This window comes from Cherax quadricarinatus, chromosome 89, assembly GCF_038502225.1.
Source record: "Cherax quadricarinatus isolate ZL_2023a chromosome 89, ASM3850222v1, whole genome shotgun sequence".
NCBI classification, from domain to species: Eukaryota; Metazoa; Arthropoda; class Malacostraca; order Decapoda; family Parastacidae; genus Cherax; species Cherax quadricarinatus.
In genome coordinates, this window is record NC_091380.1 from 4,702,317 (window position 1) to 4,721,352 (window position 19,036).

The window sequence follows — 19,036 nt, forward strand, 5'->3', positions numbered from 1 at the left end:
CTGCAAAGGAAGACACGGTGCTGTGGCTGACATCCTTGTCTATGTCGGATATGAGGATGAGGAACAAGATGGGAGCGAGTACTGTGCCTTGTGGAACAGAGCTTTTCACCGTAGCTGCCTCGGACTTTACTCTGTTGACGACTACTCTCTGTGTTCTGTTAGTGAGGAAATTATAGATCCATCGACCGACTTTTCCTGTTATTCCTTTAGCACGCATTTTGTGCGCTATTACGCCATGGTCACACTTGTCGAAGGCTTTTGCAAAGTCTGTATATATTACATCTGCATTCTTTTTGTCTTCTAGTGCATTTAGGACCTTGTCGTAGTGGCCCGGTGGCCTGGTGGCTAAAGCTCCCGCTTCACACACGGAGGGCCCGGGTTCGATTCCCGGCGGGTGGAAACATTTCGACACGTTTCCTTACACCTATTGTCCTGTTCACCTAGCAGCAAATAGGTACCTGGGTGTTAGTCGACTGGTGTGGGTCGCATCCTGGGGGACAAGATTAAGGACCCCAATGGAAATAAGTTAGACAGTCCTCGATGACGCACTGACTTTCTTGGGTTATCCTGGGTGGCTAACCCTCCGGGGTTAAAAATCCGAACGAAATCTTATCTTATCCAATAGTTGAGACAGACAGGAGCGACCTGTTCTAAACCCATGTTGCCCTGGGTTGTGTAACTGATGGGTTTCTAGATGGGTGGTGATCTTGCTTCTTAGGACCCTTTCAAAGATTTTTATGATATGGGATGTTAGTGCTATTGGTCTGTAGTTCTTTGCTGTTGCTTTACTGCCCCCTTTGTGGAGTGGGGCTATGTCTGTTGTTTTTAGTAACTGAGGGACGACCCCCGTGTCCATGCTCCCTCTCCATAGGATGGAAAAGGCTCGTGGTAGGGGCTTCTTGCAGTTCTTGATGAACACAGAGTTCCATGAGTCTGGCCCTGGGGCAGAGTGCATGGGCATGTCATTTATCGCCTGTTCGAAGTCATTTGGCGTCAGGATAACATCGGATAGGCTTGTGTTAATCAAATTTTGTGGCTCTCTCATAAAAAATTCATTTTGATCTTCGACTCTCAGTCTGGTTAGCGGCTTGCTAAAAACTGAGTCATATTGGGACTTGAGTAGCTCACTCATTTCCTTGCTGTCATCTGTGTAGGACCCATCTTGTTTAAGTAGGGGCCCAATACTGGACGTTGTTCTCGATTTTGATTTGGCATAGGAGAAGAAATACTTTGGGTTTCTTTCGATTTCATTTATGGCTTTTAGTTCTTCCCGCGATTCCTGACTCCTAAAGGATTCTTTTAGCTTAAGTTCGATGCTTGCTATTTCTCTGACCAGTGTCTCCCTACGCATTTCAGATATATTGACCTCTTTTAGCCGTTCTGTTATTCTTTTACGTCGCCTGTAAAGGGAGCGCCTGTCTCTTTCTGTTTTACATCTACTCCTCCTTTTTCTTAGAGGAATAAGCCTTGTGCATACATCGAGTGCCACCGAGTTAATCTGTTCTAGGCATAAGTTGGGGTCTGTGTTGCTTAGTATATCTTCCCAGCTTATATCGGTTAGGACTTGGTTTACTTGGTCCCACTTTATGTTTTTGTTATTGAAGTTGAATTTGGTGAAGGCTCCCTCGTGACTAATCTCATTATGTCGGTCTGGGGCTCCGCGCATACATGACTGAACCTCAATTATGTTGTAATCTGAGTATATTGTTTTTGATATGGTGACATTTCTTATCAGATCATCATTGTTAGTGAAGATGAGGTCTAGTGTATTCTCCAGTCTAGTAGGCTCTATTATTTGCTGGTTTAAATTGAATTTTGTGCAGATTTAAAAGCTCGTGTGAGTGTGAGTTTTCATCAGAGCTGCCTCCTGGTGTTATTACTGCAACAATATTATTTGCTATATTCCTCCATTTTAGGTGCCTTAAGTTGAAATCCCCCAGGAGCAAGATGTTGGGTGCAGGAGCTGGAAGGTTTTCCAGACAGTGGTCAATTTTTAACAGCTGTTCCTGGAATTGCTGGGATGTTGCATCCGGAGGCTTGTAGACTACCACAATAACTAGGTTTTGGTTCTCGACCTTTACTGCTAAAACTTCCACTACATCATTTGAGGCATTTAGCAGTTCTGTGCAAACAAGTGACTCTGCAATGTACAGGCCAACCCCCCCCCCCTTTTGCCTGTTCACTCTGTCACATCTGTATAGGTTGTAACCTGGGATCCATATTTTGTTGTCCAAGTGATCCTTTATGTGGGTCTCAGTGAAAGCCGCGAACATTGCCTTTGCCTCTGCAAGCAGTCCACGGATGAAAGGTATTTTGTTGCTTGTTGCTGGCTTTAGACCCTGTATATTTGCAAAGAAGAATGTTATCGGACTGGTGGTATTGTTGGTACTGGGGGGGGATTTTTTGTCCGGGATTAGTATCTGTATCTGTTGGTTTGGAGTGGAGGCCATCGACTGTGGTTCCACTCCAGGAATGACTGGATTTGGTGTACGATTTCTGCCATTTCCTGCCAGTTTTTTTTCCTTCCTGGCACTAAAAAACCTCTCCCTCTTGAGTGGCTGTGGCTACCCAGGTTTTCCCATGGCCTGGATGTTTTGTATCTTTTTGTCCCCTTTAGATGGTATGCCTGGCAATTTAAGTTATAGCACAGTCTTTCCTGTACTGAAGAGGTACACAGTTCAGGGTGAAAAAGCTTACAGGAAGGGAGTTTGCATTTTCCTGTTGTCATATGGGCATGGCATTTTCTAGGGTGGTCATAGTTGCACGTCCCATCTGTTTTTCCAGATTTCCCATGCCAGCAGATACCGAGTGCATAGTATGTGCACAGGCGTTTTTTCCGTTTGCCTTGGGTTTCTGTGACTGTATTCCCTGTTGGTGCATGTTTCCCTGTCTTACTTCTATCTTCCCTAGCACCAACAATGGAGCTCCCACCAGTTGTTTTTGGTAATATATCCTCACTATTGCTAGTGGAGTCCTCTTGTTTGCTATTTCCTGCGGTATTTCTAGTTTGCAATATTGGTTTTATCTTATCTTTGACTACACTTGTTTCCCTACTATGGCTCCTGTCCCCTATGAGGTCATTTATATGTATTCCTTCCTGCGTATAATTCCCGACTACCTGGACAAAATCTCCAGCTTCACCATTACTGTCTCCCAGGACAGCATCTCCAGCTTCCCCATTACTGTCTCCCAGGACAGCATCTCCAGCTTCACCATTACTGTCTCCCAGGACAGCACCTCCAGCTTCACCATTACTGTCTCCCAGGACAGCACCTCCAGCTTCACCATTACTGTCTCCCAGGACAGCACTATCAGCCCCCCATTTACTGACTACCAGGACATCATCTCCAGCCTTACAGTTTCTGACTACATGGCCAGTATCAAGGGCAGTACCATTCAGCCCAGACTTTTTATGTTCCCATCTGTTGTAGAAAGCTTCCAGGTTTTCTATGAAAGCAGCTTTGATGTTGACCTCTTTTAATACCCTTGTGATTTTAGTCCACAGATTTATCTCATTTGGGCATACCCAAAAACACTTCCCTGTTTTAATACTGCTTGTAGCTAGTTCTTGGATATCTGCACAAGGGGCGTGACACCAATTTCCACAAAAATGACAATTTATGCATGTGGAGGCCCGTTTGTTTGACTGACCACAGACTACACACAGCTTCATAATGATTTGAATTACCTGGAGTTTACCTGGAGAGAGTTTCGGGGGTCAACGCCCCCGCGGCCCGGTCTGTGACCAGGCCTCCTGGTGGATCAGCGCCTGATCAACCAGGCTGTTGCTGCTGGCTGCACGCAAACCAACGTACGAGCCACAGCCCGGCTGATCAGGAACTGACTTTAGGTGCTTGTCCAGTGCCAGCTTGAAGACTGCCAGGGGTCTGTTGGTAATCCCCCTTATGTGTGCTGGGAGGCAGTTGAACAGTCTCGGGCCCCTGACACTTATTGTATGGTCTCTTAACGTGCTAGTGACACCCCTGCTTTTCATTGGGGGGATGGTGCATTGTCTGCCAAGTCTTTTGCTTTTGTAGTGAGTGATTTTCGTGTGCAAGTTCGGTACTAGTCCCTCTAGGATTTTCCAGGTGTATATAATCATGTATCTCTCCCTCCTGCGTTCCAGGGAATACAGGTTTAGAAACCTCAAGCGCTCCCAGTAATTGAGGTGTTTTATCTCCGTTATGCGCGCCGTGAAGGTTCTCTGTACATTTTCTAGGTCGGCAATTTCACCTGCCTTGAAAGGTGCTGTTAGAGTGCAGCAATATTCCAGCCTAGATAGAACAAGTGACCTGAAGAGTGTCATCATGGGCTTGGCCTCCCTAGTTTTGAAGGTTCTCATTATCCATCCTGTCATTTTTCTAGCAGATGCGATTGATACAATGTTATGGTCCTTGAAGGTGAGATCCTCCGACATAATCACTCCCAGGTCTTTGACGTTGGTGTTTCGCTCTATTTTGTGGCCAGAATTTGTTTTGTAATCTGATGAAGATTTAATTTCCTCATGTTTACCATATCTGAGTAATTGAAATTTCTCATCGTTGAACTTCATATTGTTTTCTGCAGCCCACTGAAAGATTTGGTTGATGTCCGCCTGGAGCCTTGCAGTGTCTGCAATGGAAGACACTGTCATGCAGATTCGGGTGTCATCTGCAAAGGAAGACACGGTGCTGTGGCTGACATCCTTGTCTATGTCGGATATGAGGATGAGGAACAAGATGGGAGCTAGTACTGTGCCTTGTGGAACAGAGCTTTTCACCGTAGCTGCCTCGGACTTTACTCTGTTGACGACTACTCTCTGTGTTCTGTTAGTGAGGAAATTATAGATCCATCGACCGACTTTTCCTGTTATTCCTTTAGCGCGCATTTTGTGCGCTATTACGCCGTGGTCACACTTGTCGAAGGCTTTTGCAAAGTCTGTATATATTACATCTGCATTCTTTTTGTCTTCTAGTGCATTTAGGACCTTGTCGTAGTGATCCAGTAGTTGAGACAGACAGGAGCGACCTGTTCTAAACCCATGTTGCCCTGGGTTGTGTAACTGATGGGTTTCTAGATGGGTGGTGATCTTGCTTCTTAGGACCCTTTCAAAGATTTTTATGATATGGGATGTTAGTGCTATTGGTCTGTAGTTCTTTGCTGTTGCTTTACTGCCCCCTTTGTGGAGTGGGGCTATGTCTGTTGTTTTTAGTAACTGAGGGACGACCCCCGTGTCCATGCTCCCTCTCCATAGGAATGGTTGATTTACTGCAATTCTACTAGCAACCTCTTGAATATTCTATTAATAACCTGCTAGGTAGTGCACAACGAAACCGTTTGAAACCAGTCCAGGGTTCGGACCAGTCAAGGGTTCGGACCAGTCAAGGGTTCGGACCAGTCAAGGGTTCGGACCAGTCAAGGGTTCGGACCAGTCAAGGGTTCGGACCAGTCAAGGGTTCGGACCAGTCAAGGGTTCGGACCAGTCTATCTGATCTGATCAGTGGGTCATTTATTTAAACCATACTGGTCGGTGATTTGAGCTAACACATGAAGGATCTACTGGAAATTATCTACCCGAGTAATATGTGATTTGATTGATACAAAAGTATAACTTGCGTGTTGAAGAACCGGTGACTGCTGGCACTCCTACAATGACGAACGGTCGACCTCCACCCTTGTTTATCAATCGCTGTATCTAGCTTCTCTATTTTTTTTTCCGTCTCCACCACAATAAATGCTATATTATCACTATAGTTGACTGGTGCAAATTTTGGAGGAAGGACGCTTTTTCTGTAGTAATAATTGCTTCTCGTTGTGTATATTGCGACCGCTGGTAACTACAGGTTATATGAAATTCACAGTAACGTCTGGTATTTCAAGAAAAAAGAAACTAATGAAAGTCACTCCACTCCACTAAGTACCATTATAATACTGGTTAGTTGCTACTACAACACTGTATTCTGCTATTCACTGGTATCACTAGATTATATGCGAGTACACTAGCAGGCCAGGAAGATTATTAAAAACAGCTGACCTGTGGTAAGTTTCTGGCGACTTCTGGCACCTGCCTCTATAGGCTTATCACTTCATTTACAAATTCACCTGTTTTCAAATGACACTTTAGCCTTTATCATCAATATACTAGGGAGCCACTGTAGTATACACTATACACTATGTATACTCAATGCTTTCAGGGAGACTTTCTTTCCTCTGACACAAAGTTCAATTATTATTATTTTTTTCACACGGGACACAGGCCTATGATTCCCCTCTGGCAGTAAACTCTGCTAGGTAGTGCACACTAATTCTCCTTTTTTGACTCAGTATATAATGTTTTCCGCCCAAGATTGGTTCCAGGCGCTAGAGGGATATATCGTATAGGATTTATGACACAAATTAAAGTTCTAGCACGTAAGAGCCACCGTGAAAACACCAGAAAAACCCGGAGCACAACGAGGCACGCTGACACTGTCACGCTACAGCATCAACATGATGTGACCCACACCAGTCCACTAACACCCAGGATGTGACCCACACCAGTCCACTAACACCCAGGATGTGACCCACACCAGTCCACTAACACCCAGGATGTGACCCACACCAGTCCACTAACACCCAGGATGTGACCCACACCAGTCCACTAACACCCAGGATGTGACCCACACCAGTCCACTAACACCCAGGATGTGACCCACACCAGTCCACTAACACCCAGGATGTGACCCACACCAGTCCACTAACACCCAGGTACCTATTTTATATTGATAGGTGAACATGGACAGCAGGTGTCTTATAGAAACACGTCCCTAATATTTTCCAGCTGTACCGGAGATTCGAACTCCGGACCTCAGTGTGAGGTAAGTGCGCTACCAACAGAGTTAAATCGGAGGCTGCCATAGTGAAGAGCTCTGTTCCACAAGGCACAGTACTCGTCCCCATCTTATTCCTTATCCTCATATCAGACATAAACAGAGATATACACCACAGCACCGTATCATCCTTTGCGGATGATACTAGGATCTGCATGAGGCTGTCATCTGCTGAGGACGCGGTTAACCTCCAAGAAGATATAAACAAAGTTTTCCAGTGGGCAACGGTAAACAATATGATGTTCAATGAGGACAAATTCCAACTACTCCGTTATGGAAAACTGGAGGAGATAATAACTAGAACAGAGTATACTACAGACTCTGGCCATACAATAGAGCGGAAAAATAATGTAAGGGACCTGGGAGTAGTAATGTCTGAGGATCTCACTTTCAGCGATGGCACTGCAGGGAGTGCCGGGCTCACAGGAACTTCCACTACAGGGACAGCATCGTGGAGTTCGACCGCGAGGCAGCTGTCAGGTGTGCCACAGGCAGTGTGTACTCAGTTCCTCAAGCTTCAACATCCGTGCACACGAGGGCCTGGGATCTTCAGTCAACTTGGCGTCCACCAGGACGTTGCCATGTCCCTAGGACAGCTCTCCATCTGGCTGCTAACGGAGCCACTGGCTTCTTGGACCTCTTGGGGAGGGTCGATGGTGCTCGTGCAAGCAGCAGATCCCGGGGCAACTTGCTGCTGTTTGCAATGGCTGTCTGCCGAGGAGAGACAGGCACCTAGCAACATCTGTTGTTGGGGCATTGGATGAATTCCCTGCTATGTTTGTTAACTGATCATTACTCTGTAATTTGTCTATGATTGTAATCATGTGATAACGTGTTTATCATTCATTACCTTTGAAACTTGTCATGATTTTGACCAGCTCTACCTGGAGCTCATTACCTTTGTAAATTCTCATGATTAATGTGTTTATGATTCATTACCTTTGCAATTATTCATGAGTGTGACCAGCTCTACCTGGAGCTCATTACCTTTGTAACTTGGTCATGATTATGACCAGATCTAGTTCATTACCTTTGTAACTTGCTCAGCTATCAAAACTTTGGAGTCCAGTCCCTGGACCAATTATGTACCTCTGTAATCTTTTGACTACCGCCCACAGGATGGGTATGGGGTGCATAATAAACATATTAAACTAACTAACTCTCACTTTCAAGGATCACAACAGTGCCACGATCGCACGTGCAAAGAAAATGATAGGATGGATAATGAGAACTTTCAAAACGAGAGATGCCAAGCCCATGATGATCCTTTTCAAATCACTTGTTCTCTCTAGGCTGGAATACTGCTGTACATTAACATCTCCATACAAAGCAGGTGAAATCGCAGATCTAGAGAGTGTACAGAGATCCTTTACTGCACGTATAAGTTCTGTCAAGCACCTTAACTACTGGGAACGCTTGGAAGCACTTGACTTGTACTCGTTGGAACGCAGGAGGGAGAGATATATCATAATCTACACTTGGAAAATCTTGGAAGGAATGGTCCCAAATCTGCACACAGAAATCACTCCCTACGAAAGTAAAAGACTGGGCAGGCGATGCAAAATGCCCCCAATAAAAAGTAGGAGCGCCATTGGTACACTAAGGGAAAACACCATAAGTGTCCGGGGCCCAAAACTGTTCAACAGCCTCCCATCAAGCATTAGGGGAATTGCCAATAAACCCCTGGCTGCCTTCAAGAGAGAGCTGGACAGATACCTAAAGTCAGTGCCGGATCAGCCGGGCTGTGGCTCGTACGTTGGACTGCGTGCGGCCAGCAGTAACAGCCTAGTTGATCAGGCCCTGATCCATCGGGAGGCCTGGTCGTGGACCGGGCCGCGGGGGCGTTGATCCCCGGAATAACCTCCAGGTAACCAACCCAGCCACGGGACTTGCTGGCCATGTTCACTTAGCAGTAATTTGCGACGTAAGTAAGTGTAAATAGGCACAGGTACACATTAAGACAATTATCATACATAGTGTAAATCACGCAGGATAAACCCAAAAAATAAAAAGTGACTTGTTTCCACTGTGGTTCTTGAGGTACCCGGGTATTAGGTGACTGTTGTGGGTGGCATCCTGGGGAAAGTATTAAAGGAACATAATAAAAATAATCATACTTGGTTTTCTTGGGTTATCCTGGAAATAAGTCACTTGTCTGACTTTTTTGGGCGGGTTATCCCGGGTAATTTACACATATGTTACTTATGTATGATAATTGTACTTATGTGTACCTGTACCTAAGTAAACATAATTACTTCGTTACTAAAGAAATAAAAATTGTTTCGCTAGGGACCCTAGTGGAAATAAGTCAATTTGACTTTTTTGGTCGGGTTATTTACACACATGTTACTTATGTATGATAATTTATGTAACTGTATTTATGTGTACTTGTACTTAAATAAACTTACTTAGTTTACTTATATCTTAATTTAGTTAATAAACAATATAATAAGAGTTAATAAAGAAGCTGTCAGTCGCCCTTATAAACAACAACAACAACAAGATGGCGTCTCTACGAACATTTCGTGTTAATTTTTGGTGGTCACGTCGACAGATTTTTCTTGCCACTTGTTCTGACCTGCAGGTGGCACACTATGCCAAGCCTCTGGGTAAGAAAGTTAACAATGTGTTAACCTGAGTTAACTTGTATTAACCTTGTAGTTTAACAGATGAGCTCTTTGGGGGGGGGGTTAAGGTCCCTCAGGGTTCCTTGATGCTGGTGAGGGGCTCTTGATCTGGGGAATTCGATCTGCTCCGGTTCCCTGAATACCTTCCATCCCCTGGAGGTCTGGAGTTTACCTGGACAGGGTTTCGGGGGTCAATGCCCCCTCTATAATCCTACGGGTTTAGCGCTTCCACTTTATAATAATAATAATATTAAGGATTTTATTTCTTTGCATAGTTTACAATGTGTAATTACAATTTTGATTGGGTATAAAGGAAACCGCTATCATGCCGGGGCATTTCGGTGATAGCGTCGCTCTTGATACAGCTTTGTCCTTATACTGTGCGGCTCTTGTAGGTTTAGCGGTTCATTTTTTATTATAGTTTTTCTTGTCGTTTGTTGCTATGTTTGATGTTCGTTTTAGTCGTCCCTCTTTGTTGGTGGTTTTTGTCGCCAGTTTTCGTTGTCCATTTTTGTGTTTATTGCTCTTTGTCTTCTGGTTATGTTGCCATCTTTGTCGCAGTCTTTATCATCATCTTTGTCGTCCACCTCTGTCATCGTCTTTGTCGCCGTCTTTGTTGCAATCTTTGTCGCCGTCTTTGTCGTCCGTCTTTGTTGCCATGTTTGTCGCCGTCATTGTCGCCTCTTTGTGGCCGTCTTTGTCGCCTCTTTGTGGCTGTCTTTGTCGCCTCTTTGTCACCATCTCTGTCGCCGTCTTTGTCATCCGCCTTTGTCGTCTGTCTTTGTAACCATCTTTGTCGCTGTCTTCATTGAAATCTTCATTGTTGTCTTTGTCATCTGTCTTTATCGCCATCTTCATGTAAGCCATCGCCGTATTTGTTTCCATCTTCGTATACACACTACAAGACCTCCATACTTGACCTAAACTAAATTAACAAACCGGCTAATAAAAAACTAAGGATACCTGCCACTCAAATACCATAGAAATAATCATTCTATATTTTTACGCCATATTTATAATACACTAAACTATACTTCTCTTCTGTGGTGATAAGAAAAGTATCTTTATGGTTGTTATTCTGTATTATTATAATCATGGGGAGTGCTAAACCTGTAGGGTAATACAGCACCTGTGGGGGGATGGAAGGTATTCAGGCACAGATCCAATTACCTAGATCAAGAGCCCCTCACAAGCATCAAGGAATTTCCCTTCAGGGTTGGTATTCCGTAATAATTAAAGTTTGTAATATTTTGGTACCAGTAATAATCGTTATTTAAATTTTTCATAATTTGATAAGTTATTCATTGGTCATTGCTAGCACTAACTTCACTGCTTGCACACTCATCTCACACACTGAGGTCCAGGGGTCGATCCCCAGTACAGGTGGAAACATGAGGATGTGTTTCCTCAAGACACCTGCTGTCCATGTTCACCTAGCAGTAAAATAGGTACCTGGGTGTTAGTGGACTGGTGTGGGTCACATCCTGGGTGTTAGTGGACTGGTGTGGGTCACATCCTGGGTGTTAGTGGACTGGTGTGGGTCACATCCTGGGTGTTAGTGGACTGGTGTGGGTCACATCCTGGGTGTTAGTGGACTGGTGTGGGTCACATCCTGGGTGTTAGTGGACTGGTGTGGGTCACATCCTGAGTGTTAGTGGACTGGTGTGGGTCACATCCTGGGTGTTAGTGGACTGGTGTGGGTCACATCCTGGGTGTTAGTGGACTGGTGTGGGTCACATCCTGGGTGTTAGTGGACTGGTGTGCGTCACATCCTGGGTGTTAGTGGACTGGTGTGGGTCACATCCTGGGTGTTAGTGGACTGGTGTGGGTCACATCCTGGGTGTTAGTGGACTGGTGTGGGTCACATCCTGGGTGTTAGTGGACTGGTGTGGGTCACATCCTGGGTGTTAGTGGACTGGTGTGGGTCACATCCTGGGTGTTAGTGGACTGGTGTGGGTCACATCCTGGGTGTTAGTGGACTGGTGTGGGTCACATCCTGGGTGTTAGTGGACTGGTGTGGGTCACATCCTGGGTGTTAGTGGACTGGTGTGGGTCACATCCTGGGTGTTAGTGGACTGGTGTGGGTCACATCCTGGGTGTTAGTGGACTGGTGTGGGTCACATCCTGGGTGTTAGTGGACTGGTGTGGGTCACATCCTGGGTGTTAGTGGACTGGTGTGGGTCACATCCTGAGTGTTAGTGGACTGGTGTGGGTCACATCCTGGGTGTTAGTGGACTGGTGTGGGTCACATCCTGGGTGTTAGTGGACTGGTGTGGGTCACATCCTGGGTGTTAGTGGACTGGTGTGCGTCACATCCTGGGTGTTAGTGGACTGGTGTGGGTCACATCCTGGGTGTTAGTGGACTGGTGTGGGTCACATCCTGGGTGTTAGTGGACTGGTGTGGGTCACATCCTGGGTGTTAGTGGACTGGTGTGGGTCACATCCTGGGTGTTAGTGGACTGGTGTGGGTCACATCCTGGGTGTTAGTGGACTAGTGTGGGTCACATCCTGGGTGTTAGTGGACTGGTGTGGGTCACATCCTGGGTGTTAGTGGACTGGTGTGGGTCACATCCTGGGTGTTAGTGGACTGGTGTGGGTCACATCCTGGGTTTTAGTGGACTGGTGTGGGTCACATCCTGGGTGTTAGTGGACTGGTGTGGGTCACATCCTGGGTGTTAGTGGACTGGTGTGGGTCACATCCTCGGGACAAAATTGACCTAATTTGGGGGGAAATGCTCTGCATAACAAAGGACTTTCTATATAGTAGTATGTTACTGATGACAATTAGGTCATATACAGTGGACCCCCGCATAACGATCACCTCCGAATGCGACCAATTATGTAAGTGTATTTATGTAAGTGCGTTTGTACGTGTATGTTTGGGGGTTCGAAATGGACTAATCTACTTCACAATATTCCTTATGGGAACAAATTCGGTCAGTACTGGCACCTGAACATACTTCTGGAGTGAAAAAATATCGTTAATCGGGGGTCCACTGTACACTTTGTACATGTACAGTGGACCCCCGGTTAACGATATTTTTTCACTCCATAAGTATGTTCAGGTGCCAGTACTGACCGAATTTATTCCCATAAGGAATATTGTGAAATAGATTAGTCCATTTCAGACCCCCAAACATACACGTACAAACGCACTTACATAAATACACTTACATAATTGGTCGCATTCGGAGGTAATCGTTATGCGGGGGTCCACTGTACTTGTAGAAATAAAGATTATTCATTATATGGAGGTTGTTTAGGAACACTGAAATAATTGTATTTGTTTATTACATGTAGACCATAAATGCTTATCATCCTAATATTAATTAGCTTTTGATGTTGCTTTTTTTCAATATCAATTAAATTTTTTTTTTAAGGTGCTGGTAAAAAGGGCAGCAAAATGAAAACTGGAGCAACTCTGGAAAAAGTGGTAAGTAATGTTGGATTTCAACGACCATTTACATTACAAATTGTTTCTCTAAATTTGAGAATTTAATGAATGTTCTTCTATAAAGTTTTATACTATAAATATATTGTGTAAAATATAAATAGCATTTTGTAGCAATATAGAAAAAGAGACATAGAGACATGCATCAGTTCAGTACTGTGTGAGGGAAGTTGTAAGTGTTCGTTTACTTAAGCTTAGGCCTATATACAGTGGACCCCCACATAACGATCACCTCCCAATGTGACCAATTATGTAAGTGTATTTATGTAAGTGCGTTTGTACGTGTATGTTTGGGGGTCTGAAATGGACTAATCTACTTCCCAATATTCCTTATGGGAACAAATTCGGTCAGTACTGGCACCTGAACATACTTCTGGAGTGAAAAAATATCATTAACCGGGGGTCCACTGTAGTTTAATATTGTCACTATGCATTGAGGAAATTAGTTTAATATTTTACACCATTCATTTAGGAAAATATGTTAACTTGCTTTACTGCTGTAGCTACAAATAGATATTATATATGTTGCAGTTTTTGAACTGTATTGGCATGCCTCTGGCAAGACTGATGAAATGAAAGTGTCTCTTTTTTTCTGGTCGCCGTACCTCGCTGGAAAACAGCCCATGTGCTTAAAATGTGTACATTAATTACAAATACCTAGGTAACTAATAAGGTGGCACATGACCTCTTATAGATAAGTATCAATAAACAGGCATGCCTTGTTTAACCCGTAAACAGTCCAAGCAGATCTACGTTCACATGTGTAGTGCTTCAAAAGTAGATCTAAGTTTTTTACATATTTTCAAATATAACAAAAAAAAAGTAGATCAAAGTATTTTTTACACATTTTCAATTGTAGAAAAACAAAAAGATCTACATTTTTTTTACATACTTTCAAATGTTGAAAAAACGTATACATGCATTTGGACCGTTTACGGGTTAATATTGTGGGTCTATTCCAAGAAAAGTCACTTACAAAAGGTTAAATTTATAGGAGGCCATATGTTACCAGGGGAAAAAAATATTTGAGTTGTAGCGTGTTAAGAGGTATATTGTACACAGTGGATACTGCATAGTATTATACTGTAATACACAGTATACTGTGTATCAGAATGATGCATTTCAAAATGAAGATGTTGCAGTTCAGAGGGTCATTTGAAGTTTTTAATTTGTGTGTTTTGTGGTGGCTCAAGGGAGGGGCTTGATGCTGGTGCAGGGTTTGTAATCCAATACACAGATAACCCACGCATAGGAGAAAGAAACTTACGATGATGTTTCTGTTCGACTTGGACCATTTACAAAGTCACATAGTGTGACTTTGTAAATTGTCCAAGTCAGACTGAAATGTCGTCATAAGCTTCTCTCTCCTATGTGAGTTTTTTTTTGTGTATTATTCCAGTCATGGTATTGTCTTTTTTTTATTGTAATCCAAGGAATTGGAGCTAGTCCTCTTGTAGATCAAACCCAGTTGCCTCTCATTCCCAAAGTGCTGTATGACCCTTTACAGTTTGTGTTTCCCAGTCAGTGTAATATAATCTCTGTTACCAACTGTGTACATTCAAAACCAGTTTCTCTAACTAAAATATTTTATGTAGCTGTATTTATTTCATTTTCTAGAAATTGGCAGTGGAGACGGACCCAGAAAAGCTCGTTAAATATGTGTGTGGGTCACATCCAATGAAGGAGAATAGACAAGATGTACCGATTAAAGATGACTCGGAATACCCTGAGTGGCTATGGACACTTAGAACTGGTAAGTGTAATTAATTATATGTTACATTAGTATTGGCATGCCTCTGGCAAAACAGTGATGGAGTGTATGATGATGTAAGTTTTTTTTTCTTTTTTGGGTCACCTGCCTTAGTGGGAAATGACTGATGTGCTAAAAAAATTGTATTATATCATCATATTATATAATGAAAGTAGTTTATTAGATTATATATTGGTGGATAAAAGGTTGATGGGTAGGCTCCAGGATGTACATGTTTATAGAGGGGCAACTGATATATCGGATCATTATTTAGTTGTAGCTACAGTTAGAGTAAGAGGTAGATGGGAAAAGAGGAAGGTGGCAACAACAAGTAAGAGGGAGGTGAAAGTGTATAAACTAAGGGAGGAGGAAGTTCGGGGGAGATACAAGCGACTGTTGGCAGAAAGGTGGGCTAGTGCAAAGATGAGTAGTGGGGGGGGTTGAAGAGGGTTGGAATAGTTTTAAAAATGCAGTATTAGAATGTGGGACAGAAGTTTGTGGTTATAGGAGGGTGGGGGCAGGAGGAAAGAGGAGTGATTGGTGGAATGATGAAGTAAAGGGTGTGATAAAAGAGAAAAAGTTAGCTTATGAGAGGTTTTTACAAAGCAGAAGTGTTATAAGAAAATCAGAGTATATGGAGAGTAAAAGAAAGGTGAAGAGAGTGGTGAGAGAGTGCAAAAGGAGAGCAGATGATCGAGTGGGAGAGGCACTGTCAAGAAATTTTAATGAAAATAAGAAAAAATTTTGGAGTGAGTTAAACAAGTTAAGAAAACCTAGGGAAAGTATGGATTTGTCAGTTAAAAACAGAGTAGGGGAGTTAGTAGATGGGGAGAGGGAGGTATTAGGTAGATGGCGAGAATATTTTGAGGAACTTTTAAATGTTAAGGAAGAAAGAGAGGCGGTAATTTCATGCACTGGTCAGGGAGGTATACCATCTTTTAGGAGCGAAGAAGAGCAAAATGTAAGTGTGGGGGAGGTACGTGAGGCATTACGTAAAATGAAAGGGGGTAAAGCAGCTGGAACTGATGGGATCATGACAGAAATGTTAAAAGCAGGGGAAGATATAGTGTTGGAGTGGTTGGTATTTTTGTTTAATAAATGTATGAAAGAGGGGAAGGTACCTAGGGATTGGCGGAGAGCATGTGTAGTCCCTTTATATAAAGGGAAAGGAGACAAAAGAGATTGTAAAAATTATAGAGGAATAAGTTTACTGAGTATACCAGGAAAAGTGTACGGTAGGGTTATAATTGAAAGAATTAGAGGTAAGACAGAATGTAGGATTGCGGATGAGCCAGGAGGTTTCAGAGTGGGTAGGGGATGTGTAGATCAAGTGTTTACATTGAAGCATATATGTGAACAGTATTTAGATAAAGGTAGGGAAGTTTTTATTGCATTTATGGATTTAGAAAAGGCATATGACAGTGGATAGAGGAGCAATGTGTGGCAGATGTTGCAAGTTTATGGAATAGGTGGTAAGTTACTAAATGCTGTAAAGAGTTTTTATGAGGATAGTGAGGCTCAGGTTAGGGTGTGTAGAAGAGAGGGAGACTACTTCCTGGTAAAAGTAGGTCTTAGACAGGGATGTGTAATGTCACCATGGTTGTTTAATATATTTATAGATGGGGTTGTAAAGGAAGTAAATGCTAGGGTGTTCGGGAGAGGGGCGGGATTAAATTATGGGGAATCAAATTCAAAATGGGAATTGACACAGTTACTTTTTGCTGATGATACTGTGCTTATGGGAGATTCTAAAGAAAAATTGCAAAGGTTAGTGGATGAGTTTGGGAATGTGTGTAAAGGTAGAAAGTTGAAAGTGAACATAGAAAAGAGTAAGGTGATGAGGGTATCAAATGATTTAGATAAAGAAAAATTGGATATCAAATTGGGGAGGAGGAGTATGGAAGAAGTGAATGTTTTCAGATACTTGGGAGTTGACGTGTCGGCGGATGGATTTATGAAGGATGGGGTTAATCATAGAATTGATGAGGGAAAAAAGATGAGTGGTGAGATGAGGTATATGTGGAGTCAAAAAACGTTATCTATGGAGGCAAAGAAGGGAATGTATGAAAGTATAGTAGTACCAACACTCTTATATGGGTGTGAAGCTTGGGTGGTAAATGCAGCAGCGAGGAGATGGTTGGAGGCAGTGGAGATGTCCTGTTTAAGGGCAATGTGTGGTGTAAATATTATGCAGAAAATTCGGAGTGTGGAAATTAGGAAAAGGTGTGGAGTTAATAAAAGTATTAGTCAGAGGGCAGAAGAGGGGTTGTTGTGGTGGTTTGGTCATTTAGAGAGATTGGATCAAAGTAGAATGACATGGAAAGCATATAAATCTATAAGGGAAGGAAGGCGGGGTAGGGGTCGTCCTCGAAAGGGTTGGAGAGAGGGGGTAAAGGAGGTTTTGTGGGCGAGGGGCTTGGACTTCCAGCAAGCGTGCGTGAGCGTGTTAGATAGGAGTGAATGGAGACGAATGGTACTTGGGACCTGACGATCTGTTGGAGTGTGAGCAGGGTAATATTTAGTGAAGGGATTCAGGGAAACCGGTTATTTTCATATAGTCGGACTTGAGTCCTGGAAATGGGAAGTACAATGTTGCCTGCACTTTAAAGGAGGGGTTTGGGATATTGGCAGTTTGGAGGGATATGTTGTGTATCTTTATATGTGTATGCTTCTAAACTGTTGTATTCTGAGCACCTCTGCAAAAACAGTGATAATGTGTGAGTGTGGTGAAAGTGTTGAATGATGATGAAAGTATTTTCTTTTTGGGGATTTTCTTTCTTTTTTGGGTCACCCTGCCTCGGTGGGAGACGGCCGAGTTGTTGAAAAAAAAAATTATATTGAAGCACTTTATATATACATGTATATATAAAGTGTAATCTACCCAGACTGGAGTAGGGCATTCTAAGCAAAACTGTTTGGAAAATATTTATTATATCAAATATTATTTCTGGGAAGTAAGATAGTATAGTATTTCATTACTTGCTGCCCAGACTGAGTCAAGAGTTATCACTGGTGTTGAACCTCAAGCAACAGCTTTGTAGATTTAAAATCACTGTACCATGGCAGGAACCATTCACAGCCATCACAGCTTGATTATGGTTTGGGATTTTGAATAAATGGTTTAGAAACTCAACAAGATGAGCAAGACACTTATGCAACACTGGGGGAGTGGAACAGAATTCTTCCTCCGTAAGTCATGCGTGTAGTAAGAGGTGACTAAAATGCCAGGAGCAAGGGGTTAGTAACCCCCTTCTGTATATATTACTAAATTGAAAAGGAGAGGGACTGATTACCTTAAACTCTTCATCTTCTACCTTTCTCTGGATTGGACTGAAGAAGCCACTGTGGTGAAACATTTTTCAGAATAAATATACCCAAAGGTTGCCCAAGTGTCTCATTTGTCAACTTGTCATACTGTAATATGTTACCATAAATATTAAGAGTAACATATGGTATATACCTTTTTCTTCAGGTAAGCCACCAAAGTTCAGTGAGCTGGAGCCTAATACCAAAGAATATTGGAAGCGCTTAAGAACCATGGCCATGAAGGAGAACAACCGTCTTAAGAAAACAAAGAGATTCTGAAGACAGTCACTTATTAGATTAATAATTAAATACAGTACTGTAAATATTCTCAATGAGTATAGATATTCTTAATGTTATGCAAGTGCATCAGGTGAAGATAGAAAAATACATTTACAGTATGTTGTCAGTAAAATGACTGATGTCTGTTAGTTATATACATAAAATAAAAGCTTTTTTTTTTTTTTATTGCATAGTCTCTGTTTTCTCATCCCACTATTGTATCTTCATCCGAGAACGACACATTTATTCCCTGAAGGAGAGGGAGGATATAATGTACAGCTTAGCTTTCAGAAGCATCAAAGTACTTTACTTGAAGGGCATGAGTGATGAAAAATTCATGGAATGTCAATATTATGGGCAACTGCTTGCACTCAGGATTGAATTTCACTGCTGATACATTTAGTAAATATCACTGATAAGACTAAATATCAGTTGTAACTTTGCATGCTATAATTACCCAATTAGTCTGACAGATCATTATAATTAGCTTTATCCCAAGCTATGACATTGGTATACATTGAAATTAAGACATTGTTTTCAACTAATTGACAAGTTTAGCTCAAGTCTGTACTGAGAATGAGATTGAAGCTTATTTAAAAACTTTATTAATAAGCTTAAATGTTGTGAAACTTGTTTAAAACCAACTTATACAAATAATTTCTGCTTTGCATGATGTCAGCACAGTCATCACAAGGTTAGTTCCAGAGCTAAGGGGAATGTCCTATGAAGAAAGGTTAAGGGAAATCGGCCTGATGACACTGGAGGACAGGAGGGT

At 42.6% G+C, this 19,036-nt stretch overlaps 1 protein-coding gene across 1 annotated transcript; it reads left to right on the top strand.

Annotated features, from left to right (window-relative positions):
• Positions 1-9,302: 9,302 nt before the first annotated feature.
• mRpL54 (mitochondrial ribosomal protein L54) lies at positions 9,303-18,445 on the top strand. Its single transcript, XM_070104101.1, has 4 exons — positions 9,303-9,457; positions 12,856-12,908; positions 14,544-14,679; positions 18,149-18,445. The coding sequence occupies exons 1-4, from the start codon at positions 9,352-9,354 to the stop codon at positions 18,259-18,261; spliced, it is 408 nt and encodes a 135-aa protein (XP_069960202.1). The 5' UTR covers positions 9,303-9,351; the 3' UTR covers positions 18,262-18,445.
• The last annotated feature ends 591 nt before the right edge of the window (positions 18,446-19,036 follow it).